At 45.4% G+C, this 24,190-nt stretch overlaps 1 protein-coding gene across 2 annotated transcripts in view; it reads left to right on the forward strand.

Annotated features, from left to right (window-relative positions):
• Positions 1-24,190, forward strand: part of rb (adaptor related protein complex 3 subunit ruby) — a 262,024-nt gene that overhangs the window by 93,680 nt on the left and 144,154 nt on the right. For both annotated transcript variants that reach the window (XM_068363804.1, XM_068363805.1), the window contains exon 6: positions 15,051-15,197. In XM_068363804.1, the coding sequence (XP_068219905.1) occupies positions 15,051-15,197 (147 nt within the window). The remainder of the gene's footprint in view (positions 1-15,050; positions 15,198-24,190) is intronic.

The following is a 24,190-nucleotide window of genomic DNA, read 5'->3' on the forward strand; positions in this document are numbered from 1 at the left end:
GGACGACTTGGTGGCTACCCCTCTTCAGCCCCAATGTAGACCCCTAGCGTTTTGCCAAGATCTGGCGAACATGGTAAATTTTGAGAAGTCATCCCTGCTTCCCACTCAAAGACTGGTATACTGTACGTAGGTATGATCATAGATACCGTTCAGCACAAAGCCTTCCCATTAGATGAAAGAATACAGAGGCTGAGAAAGGTAGCAGGACCCTTCCTCAGGCGAGAAGTACTTCCATCCCAGTGCTGGTTGTGTCTTATAGGTCACCTATCATCCCTGGCCCCTCCGGTTCCCAATGGCCATCCAATTGGAATCAGTTAAGCAATTCCCAGGACATCCAGAGCCCCATAGGATCAGAGGAACACACTGACCTCAGGTGGTGGGGGGCAGACGAGAACCTCCACCCCAGAATGGATACTCTATTCAGATGCATCAAAAGAAGGGCGGGGTTCCATATGCTGCACCACACCACCTCTGGCCTTTGGTCCAAATCAGAAAGATATCAGCATATAAATCTCCTAGAGATAAGGGTATCCTTTCTAGCCCTCCAAAAGTTCCAGCAGTTCCTGGCGGGTCACCCCATGGTGTTGATGAGCGACAACATCACGGTAGGGGCTTACACAAACAAACAAGGAAGTGCCTTTTCCCAGCCCCTTTGCCATCTAGCAGTAGAGATACTCAGATGGACAGAAGACAACTCAGTTTCCCTGTCGGCTCGCTTCATTCCGGGCAAGAGGAATGTGCTCGCCGGCAATCTGAGCAGAATGACTCAGCTAGTAGGTTCCAGGTGGTCTTTAAATTATCTAGTAGCTAACAAAGTCCTGACTTTGTGAGGTTATCCGACTGTGGGCCTGTTTGCAACGGCTCTGAACTTCAGGCTCCGGCTTACTGCTCCCCAGCCCTGGATCCCCAGGTTCTGTAGCAAGATGTATTCCAACATGGGACAATATCGACGTGTGCATTTTCCCCGGTTTTTCTGAGAAGAGTCCTCAACAAGACCAGAACAAGTGAAAACCTATCGATGACAGTAATAGCTCTGCTATGGCATCACATCATGCAAGAGTGGTTCCCAGACCTGCAACTCTTGACAGAACTTCCGAAACAACTCCCTCCACGACAAAAATCTACTCAATCAGCCATATCCGAACATCTTCCACAAGACCATAGCTTTGCTTCAGCTTCATGCCTAGAGACTTTCCAGCACCTCCTCACTCGTAAAGGATTTGTGCAACAAGTTGCAAGAAGGATTGCTAGGCACCACAGACGAGCTTCGGTTTCAGTCTGCCAGGCTAGGTGGACTGTCTTCTTTGGTTGGTGTCATGGAAGGGGTGTCTCTTCCTTCGATGCCACTACGACAACAATAGAATAGTTTCTTGTATGCCTTTGGGAAGAAAAGTCCCTCTCGGGTTTGGGAGTGAAAGGCTACCTCTCAGCCTTCAGTTTAGCCTTTTAGCTGAAGGGAGTAGATATTTCCTCTTTGTTGTAATTTTCTCCCCTCCTATGAAATTATGAGATTACCTGCCAGTCATAAGTTTGGACCTCCTCCTTGGAACGTGGTTCGTGTTCTTCAGTCTCTGAAGGGTGCCCTCTATGAACCGTTGTACTAGGCAACAGATCTCCACACGTGGAAAACGGTGTTCCTACTCGCTCTGGATTCGGCCAAAAGAGTTATTGAATTGCAGGGTTTTTCTCATGACATCACCCATTCAAGTGGATGGTGAGAAATAATTCTCAACTTCGTCTCTGTGTTTTTCGCCAACACTCAAAATCCAGGAGTAGCGAATCCTAGAATCGGACCCTTGCAGATTGGAAGTCTTCGTTCCGTAACCGATGACCCAGACCAACTGTTACTTTGTCCAGTGACGAGTCTGAGGTTTTACCTTAAGTGAACAGCAGCAGCTCGCCCCCATGTGTTAGCACTCTTTGTCAGCACGGGGAAGGTAAAGAGGAGGGTCACGATAAACCCCTTATTGGCTTGGATTCGCAAGGTCATCGACCTGGCAATAAATCCTGACCCTCCACCACCAAAATGACCCAGAGCTCTTGATGTCAGGAGCATTGCAGCATCCCTGGCGTTCAAACATAACTTCTCTGTGTTACAGGTACTGGAAGCGGGCGTATGGAAGCATCAGACAACTTCACCACCCGCTACCCTGTAGTTGTGACCCACAGGAACATGGAACCATTTTCCATTGGTCCTTTGGTGGCTACATAACAAGGGGTTTAAACACGTCAAGCTTATTGATGGAAAATAGCAAAGGGTTGAAGGCTAAGGTTACCTGAAATTAGTCTGGGGTGAATGAGTAAGAATGACTGGGTTCCTTTCTTTCTTCATCTTTGCCTCTGTTGGGGAATCAGCACCAGGGTCCTCAGCACAGCTAGCTCCGCCTATCTGCAGGTAAAAACCATTTCCCCTGTGTAACCTAATATAGAAATTATACTTTTTGCATCCCTAATACCTATAGTGAGGGGGGATTGGGTAATATCTATGGTACCCTCAAAGATTCTTATAACTTATAGAACTCATACCTAGACCAGTCACGTTACTAGTATCACAAACACACAGCTTGCGGAGGCCACTAGTTGTGTGTAGCATTATATTTCAGTAAGGTGCAAGGGTTCCTACCAGTTACGATCTAATATCGTATGTAGAAAACCTGGGTCAAATGCCAAAAGCTAGTTGGTACAGACTTCAACCCTCCTAAGAGGTAAGTCATTCCTATAAATATTGAGGGTTTGTTTAGAGTGATGGAACTAATGACAAGTTTGGAAGTAATTTATATTTTTCCTGGTGATACAAACCTGGGGCTATTTATAGATTGGCCCGCCAGCCCTATCCCCCAAGAAAGTCCTGCCTGCAAGCAAAGTGGGTGCTCAGCCCAGGTATGTGAGTGAGCCACCCCTCCTGCTAACTAGTGGTTGGGGTAGTTATCCCTCGCTGAAATCTTATAGCTCGTCTTTCAGCTACGCCAAAAATAATATCTCCTATAAATAGCTCCAGGTTTGTTTCATTAGGAAGAGTACTAATTACTTCTAAATTTGTCATTTGAAGATTTTTTTTCGTTTGAAACATGTTAAACTATGTTCATAACAATGACACAATATGATCATAAATCTAATGCCTTCCCCTAAATGATGTTTTTTTACTTCTGAATATCATGATATTAGTTCAAGCAGGTCACTGAACTAGAATAAAATAGCTTCATAAATAGAGTAAAGTAATGAAATATTTGCATTTGAGAATTTAGGCTAAGTGTGAGGAGCTAAAATGGTAGCTCTGACTGAAAAAATATATAATAGGTTTCCATTTTCAACACTCAATCCCTTCGAATATCTCCTGAAGTGTTATTTGCTACACATCACCGTTGTTTTTTAGTTAACGTTTAGGTACAGTTGTCAGCATGAATTCTAGTACACACCAAGGTTAGAAGGAAGTAGAAATTAAAATGTATACCAAAATTCATATAGCGATTGTACAAGGAATCACCACTCGCATGAATTGGTTTCCGAGTCACCTTACTCGGTACTTATCATTACGTCCGACAACGAAGTTGGAAGGAGGATATGTTTTACCCCTTGTTTGTGTGTTGTTTGTGTGTGTGTGTTTGTTTATGAACAGCTTTCTGGTCACAATATTAATCGTAGAGTAATGAAACTTGCAGGGGTTAACTGTCTTGTAAAAAGCTGAAAATGATTAAATTTTGGAAGATCAAGGTCACGGTTAAGCAAAATGTCCAATTTACGTAGTCAGCCATAAGTTTGACATTGTTGTCACAGAGACTTCAAACTTGGTCCTTATTTGAATTTAAGAAAATCCACGCCAATTAATACATACTGTATTAAGGTCAAAGGTCAAAGTCAAGATGGAGCAAAAAGTCAAGAAATAATCTGTTGCTGCTGAGGTCTGCGCTCTATTGAGTGCTCCTCTAGTTAACCAATATTATCAGAATTGGGGTTAACATATGGTAATATTTTTCATATTACTGTACTGTTGTTTCTGAAAATTTCATCTAATATTTTTGTATACATATACTGTATACATACATGCATACACCAGTATCGGAGTATCGGCAATTTAAGCTTATTTTGTTCCGTAACTGACATACAAACCACACTACTGTATTTAATAGGGGTTATTACTGTCGGCGTAGTTGAAATGACGACCCATTAGATTTTAACGAGGGTTTACTACCCCACCGCTAGTCAGCGGGTGGTAGGGAGGGTAGCTTGCTACTCCCCCCCTCACACACCTGTGCTTGAGCTCACTTTGCTCTCGGCTCGGGTGGTAGTCGGACGTGTCCGCTTTCACCCTCGCCTCTCTGACAGCCATTAATGCCTTTTTGCTTTCTCTCCTACAGGTGTGTTTGTGAAGTTGGCCTCTGCTATCATGCGCAAGTGTCCTGGATTACCCAACCGCCCTTGTGGTACATTTATGTCAGCGGTCGAGACGGACCCACACACCTTTTGTCCTTATTTTAGGGGCCAACGGTGTGATAGAACTAATAAGTGTAGTGAGTGTAGGGAGTGGTCTACCTCCCAGTGGGAGAGGTTTTCTCGGCGACGGAAGAAGTAGTCCAGGCGGGATATTTCTCCTTCAAAGGTTTCTTTGAAAAGAGAAAATCCCAAGGACTCTTCTTCCGTTGCCCAAACTTCCTCCGAAGCTCCCGCTCGATCGGTTTCCTCCGGGAGACCGTCGAGTGGTAGCGTAGGCCATGGTTCTGTTTCCTGACCTCGGGGTTCGGGAGATGGCATTGCCTCCCCTAGCTAGGCAGCTCCACCTCTTCCCCCAGGGGAGGAATTAAATATTAATGTGAGTACTTATGATTTATTCCAGCTTTGGTCTTCCTTGGGGCTCGAAGGTTCGCCCTCCAAGGAAGCCTTGTTTGACATAATCCGGTTGGTTGCCGCTGTCAAGCAATCGCCGACTGTGGCAGAGGTTGATCCTCTGTCTATCGTCGACGTTGTGGTGGCAGAGGCTTCCGATGCGGTATCTTCGACCTCTGCAACTGCTCAACCTGCTGTAGCTGAAGGCTTAGTTTCTCCCTCTGCTCAACCTTCGAGGGAGGAACTAAGTCCAACAGTCGCTCCTGCCGGTGATTCTCTCCATCGGGGGAGTTCACTCACAGAGACTCCTCTTCGAAGGACTGCTGACGGTCAGCTCGCTGACCCAACGGCCCCCAGAGGGCGCATACAGCGTAAAGCTCTCCTTCCTCTTTGCCGGAGAGGACTTCCTTCACCTCACAAGGGTGTGAGGAGGCGTCTCTTCGGTTCAACGTCTCCGTTGCAGTCCGCCACAGAGGAGTCTTGTCATCGATCTCCGACTGTTCCTGCTACAACCCTGGACCTCTCTGCGGATCGTTCGCGATCCCCTTCGGTGGAAGGTCGTCCTTATAAAGGACACGCCGACCTTCCACCCGTCAGACCTGCTGACCTGCCGTTGCCGTTCCTGGTTGCTGATGCGCTGTGGGCGCCTACCAATCCTGTTTTTGTTAAACAGGCAACAGTCCCTTCGGGGCAACAAGGGCGTATATGCAAATTGGCGCATACGTCTCTTACGCGCCAGCGCTCACCTGCTGCCGATGATCCTGATAAAGCGCGTCAGTGCTCACCTGCGCGCCAGCGCTCCCCTAATCGCCAGCGCGCCACTGCGCGCCTTCAACCTTCTGCGCGCCATGCGCGCCATCGTTCTCCTGCACGCCAGCGCTCACCAACGCGCCAGCACACTCCTGCGCGCCAATGATCTCCTGCGCGCCCACGATCTTCCGATCTGGGCGCAGTAGGGAAGATGTAGGCTTCCCCTACTCGTCAGCGCTCGCCAACGTGCCGTCGATCTTCCCCTACGCGCCATCCCTCGCCAGCGCACGACCTACACGCGTCCACGAGGATGCGCGCCCACGCCCATCTCCCCAGCCTGATGTGCACACACATGCGCGCCCGCACGCAAGAGATGTCTCTCCTGTGCGCGCGCCCACACCCATCTCCCCAGCCTGATGTGCGCACACATGCGCGCCTGCACGCAAAAGATGTCTCTCCTGTATGCGCGCGCCCAACGGTATCATCGCCTGCACGGGCTCTTCGCGCGCGCAATCTACCTTCTGCGCACCCTGTGGTGTCTCCGGCACGCGCTCCTATGCGCCATCGCTCGCCCGTACACACCCTCGCCATCGCCCTCGCGTGCGCACGACAACAGTCTCCTGCGTGCAACTCTGGGTATTTCCCATCGCGCCAGCGCGATCGCCGCAAGGTCACCATCGCCACAAGCGCAGAACAGCGCACTCGCCGGCAGGGGGGAAGATTCCAGAAAGGTCCAGGGACACTTCTTCTCCATCTTTTTCTTTTCAGGCAAACCCCCCTTTGGAAACTCCTCCCAGGGATCGGTCGATCCCTTTCCCTCCAGAGGGAGTGTCGACAGCGCAACCGTCAGCCAGCAGTCTTGGTTTGGGGCACTGATCAGAGCGGTCGCGCAGGCGTTTAAGCCTGTTCTCTCTGAGCTGGGCCGCAAATCCTTGGCAGCTTCTACTCTCCTGAAGAGGAGAAGAGGAGTTTCAGACGTGGTAACTTCTCCGAGGACAAAGCTGTCTCCTCGTAAGGCTTTGAGGCAGGCCTCCTCACCCCCCCCCCCCCCAGACTTTTTCTCCCTCCCCTTCGGACGAAGACTTCCCGTCCTCAGGGGAGTCACGTGAGGTGAGGCGTTCCCCCGTCGCACCAATGAGGGAAACCCCACCTCGCGCTGGAAAGTCTTCTCGGGTAGGGGTGGAGAAGAGCCTACCGCCGTCGTTGTTGGAGTCTTGCATCCCTCCTAGGAGGGAGTCGAAGGACTCCAAGACAGTACCAAAGTCTTCATCAAGACTTAGACTGGAGCCAGCCAGTCATTCGGAGAACGTCCGTGAGTCCCCCCAAGAAGAGCCTTTGGGGACAGGAGACTTCGCTGCTAGTCCTTCAGGAGGAGAGCTGCAGGAGTCAGAATATGCGTTCTGGCAGGTTCTGACCTTTATGAGGACTCTCAGTGAGTTTGCTGACCCAGAGATTCCTCCTCGAGAGGGCAAAGACACGGTCTTGGACCGAGTGTTTGGGACTCAAAAACCCTCGAAGGCCAGTGCAGCCTTGCCCTGGTCTCAAGGGGTTAAGAGTGCCAGGGACAAGATCGAAGTCCAGCTCTCCGAGCTTGCCGCCTCCAGCCGAACCAGCGCTGGCAACAAGCTCCTCCCACCTCCTCGTGTACAGCAGAGGAGGTACTTTGAGATCGTAGAGAAGCCTTGTTTAGCTCTTCTCCTTCACCATTCGTTGGAAGAGCTTACCAGGGGAGTCCCTCTTGAGAGACTCTCCAACCAGCAGGTCTCATTCTTGGCGACTGAGATCCTTAGCCAGGAGAAGGTGGCGAAGTGTGCCATGTAGGCCACTTCGTGGCTGGATATCTGGCTAGGGACCTTAGTATCCTGATACGTTCAGAGGATTTATCCAAAGAACGTACCAGGAAAGCTATGGAGACCTTCTTACTCTCGGGCACTCGCACAATCGAGTTTCTTGCCCACCAAGTCTGGAACTTGTGGGCTAACACCATCTTGAAACGTCGGGATGCGGTGTCTGAGAGGTTCTATCTAAAGGTCCCCAACACCGAGATCAGCAGGCTCAGACATTCTTCCATGATGGGAACGAACCTGTTTGAGCCTAGGGACGTGGAGCAGGCTGCTGAGAGGTGGAGGAAGTCCCACCAAGACTCCCTCCTACATAGGGCTTTGACATCGAAGCCCTATAAACCTCCAGCACCCCAGCAGCCACGCCCTACCAAGACCACAAAACCGGCAGCGGCAGTGAAGACGGTGGTGTCTAAGCCCTTTCCTGTCAAGGACAAGAAAAGCAAGTAGTTCTCCAAGGGAGGGAAGAATCCTAGAGGGAGCGGCCGAGGCCGCAAACGCTAGGATTGGCAGTCCCCCTGCATGTCCACCAGTGGGGGGATGCCTACAAAGTTGCGTAGACAGGTGGCAGCAACTCGGGGCCGATTCCTGGACGATTTCCGTAATCAGTCAGGGATATCGCGTCCCGTTCACAGCATCTCTACCTCCCCTGACGACGAATTCAGTGTCGTTGAGCTCCCTTGCTATAGGATCAGCAAGGGGGCAAGCCCTTCGGGCAGAAGTCCAGACCATGTTGAAGAAGGGCGCTCTCCAAGAGGTCCTCAACGGGCCTCCAGGCTTCTTCAGTCGACTCTTTCTTGTAAATAAGGCGTCTGGAGGCTGGAGGCCAGTCATCGACCTCTCGGCTCTGAACAAGTTTGTCAAACAAACTCCGTTCAGCATGGAGACCGCAGACACGGTCAGACTTGCAGTGAGACCGCAAGACTTCATGTGTATACTGGATCTGAAGGACGCGTACTTCCAGATCCCAGTCCATCCGTCTTCAAGGAAGTACTTGAGATTCAGCCTAGACAACAAGGTTTACCAGTTTAAGGTGCTGTGTTTCGGTCTCTCCACAGCACCACAGGTTTTCACCAGAGTATTCACCCTAATATCGTCGTGGGCACACAGGATTGGCATCCGTCTCCTCCGTTATCTGGACGACTGGCTGATCCTAGCAGACTCGGAGTCATCCCTTCTTCAACACCTAGACAAATTTCTGGGACTTTGTCAGAATATGGGGATTATGGTAAATCTCGAGAATTCCTCTCTGCTTCCCACTCAAAGACTGGTATACCTAGGCATGATCATAGACACCAATCTCCACAAAGCCTTCCCATCAGACGACAGGATAGCAAGGCTGAGGAGGGTCGCAAGCCCTTTCCTCAGACAAGAAGAACTTCCAGCCCAATCGTGGTTACATCTCCTCGGTCACCTCTCATCTTTGGCTCGACTAGTTCCCAACGGTCGCCCTAGGATGAGATCCCTCCAGTGTTGACTCAAGTCCCGGTGGAATCAAGGTTACGATTCCCCGGACGTTATGATCCCTATGGGACCTGCGGAACGGACAGACCTCCAGTGGTGGGTGACGAGACGTGAACCTACTAAGAGGAGTGGATCTTCTCATCCTCCCCCCGGATTTGATGCTGTTTTCGGACGCCTCAAAGAAAGGGTGGGGGGCCCACGTTCTGCACCACAGGACCTCAGGCCTGTGGTCAGAATCAGAAAAGTGCCTCCATATAAATCTGCGTGAGATGAAGGCCATCTTCCTGGCCCTTCAACTGTTCCAACAATACCTGGCGGGTCACTCTGTGGTGGTGATGAGCGACAACACCACAGTTGTGGCTTACATCAACAAGCAAGGAGGTACCTTTTTGAAGCAGCTATCCCATCCCGCAGTAGAGATACTGAGATGGACCAAAGTCCACTCAAATCCGCTATTGGCACGTTTCATTCCAGGCAAGAGGAATGTGCTCGCCGACAATCTGAGCAGAGCGTCTCAGATAGTGAGTACCGAGTGGTTTTTGGATCATCTAGTAGCCAACAAAGTCCTGACTTTGTGGGGTTCCCCGACTGTGGATCTGTTCGCGACAGCGTTGAACTTCAAGCTTCCGCTGTACTGCTCCCCAGTCCTGGATCCCAAGGCACTCTGGCAAGATGCCTTCCAACAACGGTGGGACAACATCGACGTGTACGCCTTTCCCTCGTTCTGTCTGATGAGGAAGGTGCTCAACAAGACCAGAATATCAGTTAATCTTTCAATGACCCTCATAGCTCCGCTATGGCATCACGCGGAATGGTTTCCGGACCTTCTGCAACTCCTAACGGAACTCCCGAGAGAACTCCCTCCGCGACACGAGCTACTCAGACAACCACATGCCAACATCTTCCACAAAGCCATAGCTTCACTACGACTTCACGCCTGGAGACTATCCAGCATCTCCTCGCTGAGAGAGGATTTTCGCAACAAGTTGCGAATAGGATGTCTGGACATCTGCGAAAGTCATCCGCATCTGTCTACCAGGCAAAGTGGAAAGTCTTCTGTGGTTGGTATCGTGGAAGGGGTATCTCTCCACTCGATGCCACTATTCCAGCAATAGCGGAGTTCCTCGTGTATTTGCAGGAAGAAATGCGCCTTTCAGTCTCGGCGGTGAAAGGCTATTGCTCAGCCTTAAGTCTAGCCTTCAGGCTCAAAGGAATAGACATTTCTTCCTCGCTGGAACTTTCCCTACTCATACGAAGTTATGAACTTACCTGCCCTCAGTCGGAAGTGAGACCTCCTCCATGGAACGTGGCTCGAGTTCTCAGGTCTCTTAAGAGACCTCCCTATGAACCATTACACCAGGCTTCAGATCGCCACCTAACTTGGAAGACGGTGTTCCTACTAGCTTTGGCCTCGGCCAAGCGAGTCTGTGAACTTCATGGTCTCTCATATGACATCGCCCATTCAAGGGGATGGGGGGAGGTAACGTTCAAATTCGTCCCTGGGTTTATTGCTGAGACTCAAAATCCAGGGTTTCCGGACCCTCAGTTCGACTCCTTCCAGATTTCGAGTCTGTTCTGTAACAGATGACCCAGACCAACTCCTTCACCATCTCCTTCTGTGCCCAGTAAGGAGTCTGAGGCTATATCTCAAAAGAACGGCTGCAGTCTGCCCCCAGGTGCAGGCATTGTTTGTGAGCACTGGGAGGACTAAGAGGAGGGTCACCAAGAACACCATCTCGGCATGGATTCGTAGGGTGATTCATCTGTCCCTGAATCCAGACCCTCCTCCGTCACGTTGCCCTAGAGCACATGATGTTGGGCGTAGCTACGTCCCTGGCCTTCAAGAGAAATTTCTCAGTGACGCAGGTTCTTCAAGCTGGGGTGTGGAAGCGTCAGACGACCTTCACAGCCCACTACCTGCAAGACGGGACCCACAGGAGGCTCGATACGTGTTCTATCAGCCCTGTGGTGGCTGCACAACAGCTGGTCTAAAACCTCAGGCTCCTTAGTGGACAAGTAGCAGAAGGTTGAGGGCATTGTTACCCGGTCTTAGTCTGCATGAATGAAAAGGTTTGTCTGGCCCTTATTCTTTTCTTCATCTTCCCCTCTCTTGGTGAAAGCAGCATCCTTGGTTCTCTGCACAGCTGACCTCAAACCACTGCTGGTAAACCATGTTTCCTTTTGTTCCTAGTATTAAGGTAATACTGTCACGTCCCCATACCCTGACGAGGTGGTATTGGGAGAGTCCTAGCCTAAAGTTTCCATCTAAAGGACTACAGGTCAACTTCCTAGGACGAGTCACACTTTATTATACCTTCACACACAGCTTACGTAAGCCGCAGTCCTTGCGTAGCAAGGTTCTAGCGAGGTGCAGGGACTCCTTATTGTTGAGTTTCTGACACAGTCAAATATTGAGTCCCCGGGCAAAGCCAAAAGCCAGTACTGGCCGGGACTTTCCACCCTTCCTAATGGGTGAGTCACCCCTATTAAATAGCGTGGTTTGTATGTCAGTTACGGAACAAATGACAAATTCGTAGATAATTTATATTTTCCCTAACTGTACAAACCTTAGCTATTTAATCAAACTTGCCCATCAGCCCTATCCCCCTTGAAGTCCTACCTCTAAGCAAAGTGAGCTCAAGCACAGGTGTGTATGAGGGGGCCCGGGTAGGAAGCTACCCTACCTACCCCCCGCTAACTTGCGGTGGGGTAGTAAACCCTCGTTAAAATCTAATGGCTCATCATTTCAGCTACGCTGAAAGTAATAAGCCCTATTAAATAGCTAAGGTTTGTATAGTTAGGAAAAATACAAATTATCTACAAATTAGTCATTTTTAAATGGCTGATACCAAAACCAGATACTCGGGCGAGGCTGATACCGATACTCACAAGAAAGGCCGATATCGATTTTATCAGCACATCTCTAATTGGAACCAATAAAGAGAAAATCCATTGCAAAATTTCCATTGAAGGCACTGCCTTACTACATGTTTGCAATTGTCATTACTATCACTGTTTATGTTATTTGTAGCCAATTGATTAGATATCATAAAAGAAAGAAAGATAAGTTCTGAGCATAATAGGAAATAAATATTTTAGACTTGTAATTCATAAGACATAAAGTAATTATGATCTCTTAAGAGACGTTATCAACTTTGGATGACTAAGATATGTATCGGAAGTATAGCTAAAACACACCATCATCATCATCATCATCTCCTACGCCTATTGACGCAAAGGGCCTTGGTTAGATATCGCCAGTCGTCTCTATCTTGTGCATTCAAATCAATACTTCTCCATTCATCATCTCATACTTCACGCTTTATAGTCCTCCTTGACGAGCTAAAACACGCATTAACTAAATCTCCCCTCCCCCTATTATTACGAATGTAATTTAGTTTCTGAAATTTTTTTTTTTTTAAATTATCATATATGCATTAGTATCAACGTAAATTGAGATGTGGTACCATGATATTTATTAGAACAGAATAATTCAGGAAGAGTTGAAACAAGAGTGATTAGCTAATTAGCTAAAATTTAATTCTCTGAATTGATAGAAAATTAAACATTGAAAAAAAATTATGAAATATGTTTTCTTGTCTAATTTTAAGTCTATTATGCAATAAAATTGAGAGATGAAAACACAAAGCTAATTTCGCTAGTGAATGATATTTTTTTTGCATAAAACAACACAGTTGAGTTATTTGTGTTAATGGAATGCTATTTTGGTCATAAATAATTACACATTTTTAAAGTATGTGAATGTGTAGCATTGTGAATGTGTAGCATAATTTCATTAAACCAATTTGGGAAAATACAGAACAAACTCATTACGTGCATATAACACATAGTTGAAAACAGAACACCAAAAAAGTGCAGATATATACTCTGTTTAAATTTTTTGTTATCCTCTGTTTAATTCAATCACTTAAGAGTACTTCATGTTTGATAATGACTTATTTCAGGTTCTATCAGTAAAATACCATTAAGAGGAGCAGGATATGTGTATAACTGAAAGCTTTGTGTATCAGCTAGTATGAGGTATTACAAAAAACCTCCCATAGTCTGGTCAATTCATTTATCTGGTAAGGCTCTGGAACCATTGGTGGAACCTTTTAACATAATACACCTAGGAGATTATTTGTGTTTAATGTGAAATAGGTATAGTGGCTGGTCTAAGGGTTATCTCTTTTGAACAAGAATAATATGAGATTTTCTTCTCTTAAGCTGGAAAAGAGCAGTAAAGGTCGGTCTCCCACATACCCTTGCTATAGCATTCCAATGATGGAATGTCTAAAGAAATTACTGTTGTTTATGATAATAAAATTTGGTTTTGTGATTTGTTTTAGGTTACAACTATCGGTTAGTGTAGTAGCCACCACTGAATTTGAGGTGAGGGATATTGGAATAGTAATTTTTAACAAAATTATTTCAATATATGTATACATTTCATAGGATATGACTTACCACTTTTTGTGGTTTAGATTATTGTGAAGGTTTTCACTATACCAAAGAGATAATGAAGAATTATGTTATGGGCAATGAATACAAATGTAGATATTACTAAGAGGATGGTATTGTAGGAAGACCGTATATAATATTTATCAATTTTGTGATCAAGAGGTATTGAAATTATAATTTTTTATAAAATATAACTTCTTTCCTCTTTTACTATGGTCAGTGAATAGAACTGTAGATATTAGTAAAAGTACAGTATGACTAGTTTTCCCTGTTGGAGCCCTTGTGCTTATAGCCTCTTGCTTTTCCAACTAGAGTTATAGCCTAGCTTATACATATACCAAGCCACTTCCCCCAATTTTGGGGGGTAGCCGACATCAAACAAATGAAACAAAAAAGCGGACCTCTCCTCTCTATGTTCCTCCCAGCCTGACAAGGGACTCAACCGAGTTCGGCTGGTACTGCTAGGGTGCCACAGCCCACCCTCCCCCGTTATCCACCACAGATGAAGCTTCATAACGCCAATCCCCTACTGCTGCTATCTCTGCGGTCATCCAAGGCACCGGAGGAAGCAGCAGAGCCTACCAGAACTGTGTCACAATCGCTCGTCATTCATTCCTATTTCTAGCACGCTCTCTTGCCTCTCTCACATCTATCCTCCTATCACCCAGAGCTTTCTTCACCCCATCCATCCACCCAAACCTTGGCCTTCCTCTTGTACTTCTCCCATCAACTCTTGCATTCATCACCTTCTTTAGCAGATAGTCATTTTCCATTCTCTCAACATGGCCAAACCACCTCAACACATTCATATCCACTCTAGCTGCTAACTCATTTCTTACACCCGTTCTCACCCTCACTACCTCATTCCTAACCCTATCTACTCAAGATACACCAGCCATACTCCTTAGACACTTCATCTCAAACACATTCAATTTCTGTCTCCGTCGCTTTCATTCCCCACAACTCCGATCCATACATCACAGTTGGTACAATCACTTTCTCATACAGAACTCTCTTTACATTCATGCCCAACCCTCTATTTTTTACTACTCCCTTAACTACCCTCAACACTTTGCTTCCTTCATTCACTCTCTGACGTACATCTGCTTCCACTCCACCATTTGCTGCAACAACAGACCCCAAGTACTTAAACTGATCCACCTCCTCAAGTAACTCTCCATTCAACATGACATTCTACCTCGCACCACCTTCCCTTCCTGTACATCTCATAACCTTACTCTTACCCACATTAACTCTCAACTTCCTTCTCTCACACACCCATCCAAATTCTGTCACTAATCGGCCAAGCTTCTCTTCTGAGTCTGCAACCGGTACAGTATCATCTGCAAACAACAACTGATTTACCTCCCATTCATGGTCATTCTCGTCTACCAGTTTCAATCCTCGTCCAAGCACTCAAGCATTCATCTCTCTCACCACTCCATCAACATACAAGTTAAACAACCACGGCGACATCACACATCCCTGTCTCAGCCCCACTCTCACCGGAAACCAATCGCTTACTTCATTATTATTAGTAATGATAATAATACAGTAATAATAATGATAATAATATAGTGTATATTGATTTGATTATTAACTATTGAAATTATAATTTTTTATAGATAGTAATTTCTTTCTCATTCTACTGAATAATTGAAGTGCTTTGGAGTGTAATACAAATATAATACTTGCTATATATTCTTTACATAGGTCTGCCCAGAACGTATTGATCTCATCCATAAAAACTATCGAAAGCTGTGCAACCTGCTCGTGGATGTAGAAGAATGGGGTCAGATCGTCATAATCAATATGCTGACTCGGTATGCCCGGACCCAGTTTGTTGATCCCAATATTGGAGTAAGTGATCAAGATGATACTTTGTTTTAGAAGAGTGCAAAATTTAGCTGGCATAACTTTCATTTCTATCTATCCATCTGTCAATCTAAGCTCAAGATCTTGACTTTTCTAGAAATATTATTTCAACTTGTCAGTTGAATGATAGATATTCTGTTTAGTTTGCATTAATAAGTATTTGTGTTGTTTTACCATTTCAGCAGAACATAACTTATGTTTTAAATAATGGGATATTATTTACTGTACTCTATTACCTATTGATTGCATTATATAAGAACTTAAGTTTTTTATTCTTATTATTAGTACAATATTTAATTACCATTTGAAACAGTAAAGTTTACCAAGGTAAGGTGCACCAATTGTTATTAAGTTACAAAGAATTAATTTTCACTGACCATTCATTTGATAACATTTTTAGATTTTCTTGTGGCAGACCCAAAGGATTTGTTCTCACAGAATTGTAGGTGGACACTCGTGCAGGACAAACTTATAGTTTGGTAACAGAAATAAAGTACTTAAGGTACTTTTAGGGGCTTTCACTGTAGGATTAGAATATGAAAATTTAGATAACTATTCTTCTTGATAGTTTAATATCTAAAAACAACCTTTCTTGTAGCATTTTAAAGTTACAGTAATCCCTCCCCATATCTCGGTTCACTGATCACTCCCGCAGTACATCTCAGATTTATATGTCTACTACAGTGATACCTCTTGATATGAAAGTTTCTGCTTACAAAAATTTCATGCTACGAAGCGACATTCTAAGTTTTTTCAGACTTATTGCAAAAAATGTTTCATGCTACGAAACTAAGTACGGTGCGGGATTCGCCAGACCGCAGAGAATTATTTTAAAATTTGTGCGCCGCCATCCGTAAAATCGCTACCATCCTCCTGCACTCCCATTGGTTATCTCCCTACTCCTATGCTAGTTACTACTATACGATCCTGCTCTCCTATTGGTCACCATCTATCCCATCATGCATCTACGTATCAGGGTCCCTCGATCACTTAGTTTCGGCAGTGCTATCGTTCACATTGAATTTGTGTTGGTGATTTTGCTTTCGTGCTGTTAGTTACTGAACTGTATTGTGTTGTGGTATTCTATAGAGACAGAGATGGAGATAATCACGAAGGCTGGCATGCGGTTAAGTGTGATCACTGAGGAATATGGCCGAAATCCATCGAAGATAGGAACCATCCTTATGCAGAAGGAAGCCATCAAAGCGGCAACACTTTCTAAGGGTGTCACTGTTTTCTTCAGCAAGAGGAGCCACGTCCATGATGAGATGGAGAGACTGCTTCTCCTTCGGATTAAAGATAAGGAAATTGATTGGGACACGATCACCAAGACAATAATCTACCAGAAGGCCAGTGCCATTTTCGGTGATCTCATGCGTGCTCAGGCTGAAAATTATGCAAGAGGAGGGACATCGAAGCAGCCACCCCCAGAGTTCAAGGCTTCTCATGAGTAGTTTGAAAAATTCAAGAGACAATCAGGCATTCATTCGGTGGTGCAGCATGGGGGAGGCTGCCAGCCCAGACATGAAAGTGGCCGACGCCTTTGTTAAGACGTTCGGCGAGTTGACTTTCCAGGAAGGCTAGTCTCCAGCAAGTCTTCAGCTGTGAAAAAACTGGATTTTTTTGGAAGAAAATGCCTTGTCGGACGTACCGTATTTAACGGCCTATAGGACGTCCTTTTTTTCCCAAAATTTTGGCTAAAAAAATTGCCCTCCGTCTTATACATCATAGGTAAAGTTTGAGACCTACCATAGGCTTAGGCTAATCTAACCCAGCTTATGCTAGGTACTTTTACCTGCACTAAACTCCATGCATCCTTATTTTATTTTTATTGCTGGTATTATTGTATTATTACCTGTGCTTTAAAAATGAATTCGTTAAAATCAGAGCAACTTAAACTGAAATGCTGTGATTTTTGTTTATAAACATCAGCTGACAAAATGTAAACAGAGTTATGGTTGCATTCTCAGCAATCTTTTAACTTTCGATCCTTAGCCTTCGATAATTATAATGGTATCATTAATAATGGCAGTAATCAAATTTAGGTTAGCATATTTATTTTTCATTAAAAATCCATCATGATTCGAATTATCCTCACTCGTTCTCCAATCAAGCACCATCTTCTCTGTCACATCATACTGTCATTAGCGGTACTTTGTTATTGTTGACTAAACACATACAAAATGGCTTTTCAGTTATGCGACGTGTAGAATTTTTTAGGGATATGGCAAGTAAAATATTTGTGATAACATCTTCACTAAAAGTTCTTAGTATTGTTAATTATTGCTTGAATGTGTAAATGCATTTGTTTGTTCATTATGATTTGGAATGAAATGTAAACAAAACGTTTTCTGTCCTAGGCAGCGTTTATTAGGAAAAACTTGATATGAAAGTGCTCTTATTTCAATTATTTTGAATTACTTAGGATTAAGTAAGTAGAACAAGATTAATAACATTATTATTTCATAACCAATACTTGGTAAGATATCTGTTGTTGCCAAAGCTAACTTATACACAGATGTGTAAATGCGTTTGTTTATTCATTATGATCGGTGATGAAACATAAACAAAGCAATGGTTTTGGTTTTATGTTGTGTGTTTAGCAATAGCATGATATGAAATGGCCTTTATTTAATTTATTCTGGAATTTTAAGTATACAACAAAAGCTAGCGCATGCACTAATGGTCGTCTTATGCGCAGACATATACTATATGTTTCTGCTTGTGCAATGTACAGCTAGACTATTTTCAACAATTCTGTATATGCTTAAATACACTAAAAACTGTTTTCCTAAATCTGACATGCTGAAATGAAGGGGCGTCTTATATCCCTGTGCATCTTATAGGCCGTCAAATACGGTACATTACGGTGGAAGAAAAGAAACTACCCAGGCATAAGCCTATGAAGGACAGGCTTACCCTTGCACACTGTACAAATGTCAGTTGGGATTGCAAGGTGAAGCCCATGCTGGTGTATCACCCAGGGACTCCTCTAGCCTTCAAGGTCCACAAAGTGCTTAAGGAGAAGCTTCTGTTGATATGAAAGGTAAATGCAAAGGCCGGGGTAACAAGACTCTTGTTCGCTGAGTGGGTAAATCTTTGTTTCGGCCCGAGTGTGAAAATATATTTGGAAGAGAAGCTCCTCCCTCTGAAATGCCTGCTGGTGTTGGACAGTGCTCCTGCTCAACCTCTTGGCCTTGAGGAAGATATCTTAGTGGTTTTTTTCATTTATCAAGGTTCTTTATCTTCCATCTAACACCACCCCTCTCCTCCAGCCCATGGAGCAGCAAGTGATTTCAAACTTTAAGAAGCTCTAAGAAGTACAAAACATCTCTTCAAGAGATGTTTCAAAATCACTCGCAGTATAAACTTCACCCTTCGGGAATTTTGGAAGGAGCATTTCGATGTTGGGATATGCCTAAGACTCATCGATACAGCTTGGTGGGAGGTTTTGAGGTGCACCTTGAACTCTGCATGGAAGAAGCTGTGGCCTGATGCCTTCTCCGCATGAGATTTCGATGGCTTCCACGTAGGCCATGCTAAAGCCGAAGCCGAAAAAGTTGATGATCCTGAACTTGCTGCTCAATCTGAGGTTGCCGAGATTGTTAGACTTGGGATGTTCATGGGTCTGGAAGTTGGTGAGGACTACATTAAAAGTTGGTGAGGACTACATTAACAAGCTTCTCGAGGAGCACCAAGAGAAACTTTCAACGGATGACCTGAAGGAGTTTGAGGCCATGCAACTGAACATCATTCAGAAACAGTTCTCTATCGGCAATGAGGAGGAGGATGACCCACTAACGACGGCAGAAATTAAAGAAGGTCTAGCTGGCTACCATAAAATGGCAGCTCTTGTATAAAAGAGACCCAGAAAAGTTTAACACAGGTCCTATTCTTGAGCAGTGTAATACTAGTAGACCAATAGAAAGCTCAAAGTGATTCAAAAAGAAAGAAAAGTGGAAGTGATGAAGAAAATTCTTAAATTTAGAAAATACCGAACGTAAAGTAAAAGTTAGATGTTAATGTTTTTTGCCATTGCTTATTGTGTTTTGTAAAGAATTCTCTCTCCTCATGTTGAACTTTGAGTGCACCTGCTCTCAGTTGGAAGTTAGACCTCCTCCTTGGAACATAGCGAAAGTACTACGGTCTCTGAAAAGACCGCCATACGAACCTCTTAGTCAAGCAGCAGATCATGACTTGACAATGAAGATGGTTTTCTTGCTAGCACTGGCCTCTGCAACGAGAGTCGGCGACCTACGTAGTCTTTCCTACGACATTACTCATGTGGGGAGGTGACACACTGTTTCATCCCAGGATTTGTGGCCAAGACTCAAAATCACTGTAGCAGATCCTAGATTTGTCCCCTCCTGGATTAAGAGTCACCAGTCTGTAACATGATCCAGATCAGCTGTTACTCTGCTCTAAAAGGGTGCTGAGCAAATAATTTAAAAATGTACTTATTCATATAAAATTAATTGTAAATAAATAACCATGATGTTGGAAGGAAAAAAAATGTTACAATCTGTTATTTACCAAAATGAAAGAAAAAAGGGATTTTGACGAAGGAAAAATCTATTTCTGGGCGAGAGACCCGTGTTGCCCAGTGAAATGCTCCTTTAGCACCATTTCTAAGGTATATAACTGCTATATATTACCAGAGAAAAAATTGCATAGGGATGCCAGGTTGAACCCAGCTCGCTCACCTATAAAAGGTGTCGATATATAATACTGGGGCGTGATAAATCACAACCAGAGGCCTCGCACCATTTAGATATCTCCTGTCAAAATCCCCGAACAGCGAGGTGCCGTTCCACCTCCCACTACTACAGTACCAACAATCCCACGCCAGTGACGTCACTCCTTATAGCACTCCAGATTGGGGCCCAATTAGGGAGGGACGGGTGGGTTCACTGGGCGACACGGGTCTCTCGCCCAGAAATAGATTTTTCCTTTGTCAAAATCCCTTTTGTGGGCTCCGACCCGTGTCGCCCAGTGAAATCTTACCAGAGAATGGGGACCCAATATGGCTAACTACCTGAAGAGAGAATAACACAAAATAACAGAGCTGATGAGTTTAATATAAAAAAAAAGAGGGATGTGGAAACCCGTAAAATTAGATCAACATGTATATGACAGTGATAAAAAGACATGGGAAACAATCAATAATGAAACCCGTAGGTAAAATGCAACAGATATGAATAGTGGGAATCCAGCTTGGTAATCAAAAACGCAAAATAAAATCAGCTCGGGGATTAAGAACAAGTGTAATGAAAACAATTCGTGAAATTGAACAATTGAATAATAAAATAATACACCATAAAGGTGTCTAGTAACAAAACAGGTAGGAACAACAGGTAAGCCAGGCAGGAGGGAAAGAGGACAGAGCAAGACGTTGTGATTAGGACTCAGTACCTTCAGGAGGAACTATATTCCCTGCAGCTACTGTGGCAAATCTAAGAGCTTCTAAAGGTTTTAGGTAGTGGCGCTTGAAAACTTTAGGGAACCTCCAACCCGTATATTTTGAGAGCTCATCAAATTTCATAAGGTGGAAAAATTTAATTGAGGTAGCCACAGCTCTAATATCATGGACAAGTGGGAATGATGCAGGATTAGTTTGTTTAATAAAATAAAGAATTTGTATGATTCCCTTAAGGGTAATCGTTCCTCCGTGTTCTCTAATAAATAAGGGCCCTGTGGTTGTAGTGGAAGTTCTACGTAAGTAGGCTTTCAGGGTGGTAACTGGACACAGGGATGGATCCCGAGGAAGTGGAACAATCTTCCAGGGAGACCACCTGTTTTGGGGGTTCTTCATTTTTAGCCAAGAAAACTTTGTTAGGAGAGAGAAGAACTTCACCCGAAGAGAGAAACTTTATATGACCAGGGTCACTAGATAAGGCTGACAATTCTGAGATTCTGGAGCTCGAGGCGAGGCTCAAAAGAAAAAGTGACTTTCTTAATAATGCCCTATAGTTACAGGATCCAATTTGGGTGTCAGAGGCTAGCTTAAGAACAGCGTTCAAAAACCAGGAAACTGCGCTAGGGCGAGTGGAAGGTTTTAGCCTGGCACAAGCTCTCGGAATAGATGAGAAATATGAATCCGTTAGATCAATGTCAAAACCAATATGGAAGATCTTTCCCAAGTCTGACTTGATTGTAGTAATGGTATTGGCTGCCAGGCCAGATTCGAAGAGAGTTCTGAAGAATGTCACAGTTCGGTTCAGCGTCATTGTCTCAACTTGGGAATCTTTCAGGAATTCCTCTAATTTCTTGACAGCTGAGTCATATTGACGGAGAGTAGAGTCCCTTTTGTCAGATTCCAGGAAAATAGTATTCAAAGGATCGATGTTTGTACCACGTTGGGCTGCGAACTTCATGAACTCCATAAGGTTAGGGCATTCAGAATCCTTGAGGAAGCGAACACGTTGCGAGTTTGCACTGTCTTTGTTATCACCGGATTGGGAATCCGCTGGGGGCGGAGACCTAGTTCTAGTAACAAGGGGAACCAAGTGCTTTTGGGCCAGTTGGGGGCTACGAGAGCCACTCGACCTTTGACGGATCTGAGTTTGTGCAGAACTTTCAGCAGGAGATTCACCGGAGGAAACAGATAAATCGTCTTCCAGGTATTCCAATCTAGAATCATAGGGTCCGTGGCATAAGCCTGAGGGTCCAGGTGACAGGTGCCACTTGTGCATTGCCGCCATGGGAAAAAACTTCAACATGGTGTGGTTTATCTGGGCTGATCAGGAGCCCCCTCTGTTGAGGCAGTGTACTATGCCTGCACTGTCGAGAACCAGTCTGATATGGAGATTCCTGGCTGGATTGAGACGTTTTAAAGTGAGGAAGACTGCCATGATTTCTAGGACGTTGACGTGTATTTGTTGAAAGACCGGTGACCATAACCCTTGGACTTTCTTATGTTGTAAAGGAACCGACTTGGAAAGATTCTTGATCTTTCCAAGTCTGCAGACTTTTTCTCAGGGTTGGGGAAAAGCGAGCACGTCTGTCTCGGCGTATTGCGGTTGCTCTGGAGCGCCACACCCTGTTTATGTCCCTGAGTTTGGACCTCAGGATGATGTCTGTCACGGAGGCGAAGTGTAAAGAACCTAGGATCTACTCTCGGCTTCTTCGGAAGGCCAACTTTCCCCTGAGAAATTTGTTTGTATTCCTCCCTATCACCTTCCTTTTGGCTTTGGGGAGGCACAGCGTATGGGAGCACAGGTCCCCTTGTAGTCCCAGCCATTGAAACTTGGTCTCCGGGACCAGGCGGGATTTCCCGAGGTTGACTTGGGATCCCAGTTGCCGAAGGAAGGTGAGGACTTTGTCGTTGCTACGCGGGAAATCTGGGCATTGTCTGACCAGATTAGCCAATCGTCTAGATAGGCCACTACCAGTACCCCTGAGTCCGGAGCTCTTGAATTACTGTCTCTGCTAATTTGGTGAAGATTCTGTGCGGTATGTTGAGCCCCAATAGCATCAGTTTGAATGCATGGGCTTGTTTGCCTAGCTTGAAGCCCAGAAAGGACGAAAATGCCTTGCTATTGGAACGTGATAGTAGGCATCTGTAAGATCGATGGAGGTGGTGACGGCCCCACGGGGAAGTAAGGTCCACACCTGCGAGACGGTAAGCATATGGAATTTGTCGCAACGAATGAAGGAATTTAAACGAGACAGATCCCGGATTACTCTCCGTTTGTCTGAGCCTTTCTTTGGCACGCTGAACAAGCGTCCGTGAAATCTTAAGCGACGTATACTTTGGATTGCATTCTTTAGTAGCAGATCTTTTGTGAAGGAACGCAGTTCTTTCGTGAACTGAGACCGGTTGAACCACTTGCAGAGGTTGCCTGAATTGGGAAGATTGGAAGGGCCTCAATCTCTTCCTACCTCGAATTGGGGTACTAGTAGGCTCATATCTCCTCTTTGAAACCAGGCCCCACCTAACCTTGAGGTTTTGGTTGGCTTTAGCTGCCTCGCTAAGGACCGAGTTAACTAAGTCCCCTGGTTGAAAAGATCCGGACCCCAGACTGGAGCTTTGATGAGCCTATTAGGTTCGTCCCTAATCGTGGCTTCGGATAGAACGTGTCGTCGACGATGGGTCCTGGCATTTGCAAAATCATAGGCGTCAGCCATAAAGTTTTGCAAAAGTGACTTAGTGAGGACCTTAAATAGGTCCTCCTCGTTGTAAGTGGCGACAGTCAATTCCGAAAGGGCAACTGAATTAAGGGATCTGCTGAATCTACACCTCGACTCATATTCCAATTTAATGTTAATGAGAGACTCCGGGAAGTTGGGAAGCTGTTCGCTGAACTGCGTCGAGGCACAGTCCGGGCTCAACTTACCTACCGAGAAGGTAGCTGGGACGTTCTGCCAACATTCACCGTCTCCCGGAAAGAGAAGGGAGGGTAAGTCGGTCTCCCTGAGGTGAGGTAAAGGCTTCTCTTCCTTGATAGGCTGAAAGACCGTCTCTATGATCTTGGTCGCACATGGGGTAGGGGTCTGGTCGTCGGCCACAAACATAGTATATGAACGTTTGTAGGCCGTAATCATAGTGTTCAAGCAATCCCACTCATTGAACACGCCGACCAAGTCAGACTGTGCCTGTTCTTTAGGAAATTTAACAGTTTCCTCTGGGCCCTTAACCAATCGAATCAGAGCCTCTTCCTTGAGGCGAGCGTAGCCGGGGAAGGGAAATTCAAGACCCGGCGGGTAGAATTCATAATCCGCAAGAAGCCGGGTACCGAAATCTCCGATGGACAACATACCCTCCGAGAAGGGGGCATGCACTGCCAACCTCCAAGGGTTATTCTTATTGAAAGGGGGAAGCTTGGAGGCGTCGGGGATGGGGTATTGCTGCTGTGGCGGTGGCAGCCCCGAGCGCATGAGTCCCTTAACTAGGCTCTCCATAGAAGCTATTCTCTCTTGTGATTGTCGCGTATGAGACGATAGTATCGACTCAAAACGAGCAAACATCTTCTCGGAAA

The sequence above is a fragment of the Palaemon carinicauda genome, chromosome 40 (assembly GCF_036898095.1).
Source record: "Palaemon carinicauda isolate YSFRI2023 chromosome 40, ASM3689809v2, whole genome shotgun sequence".
NCBI classification, from domain to species: Eukaryota; Metazoa; Arthropoda; class Malacostraca; order Decapoda; family Palaemonidae; genus Palaemon; species Palaemon carinicauda.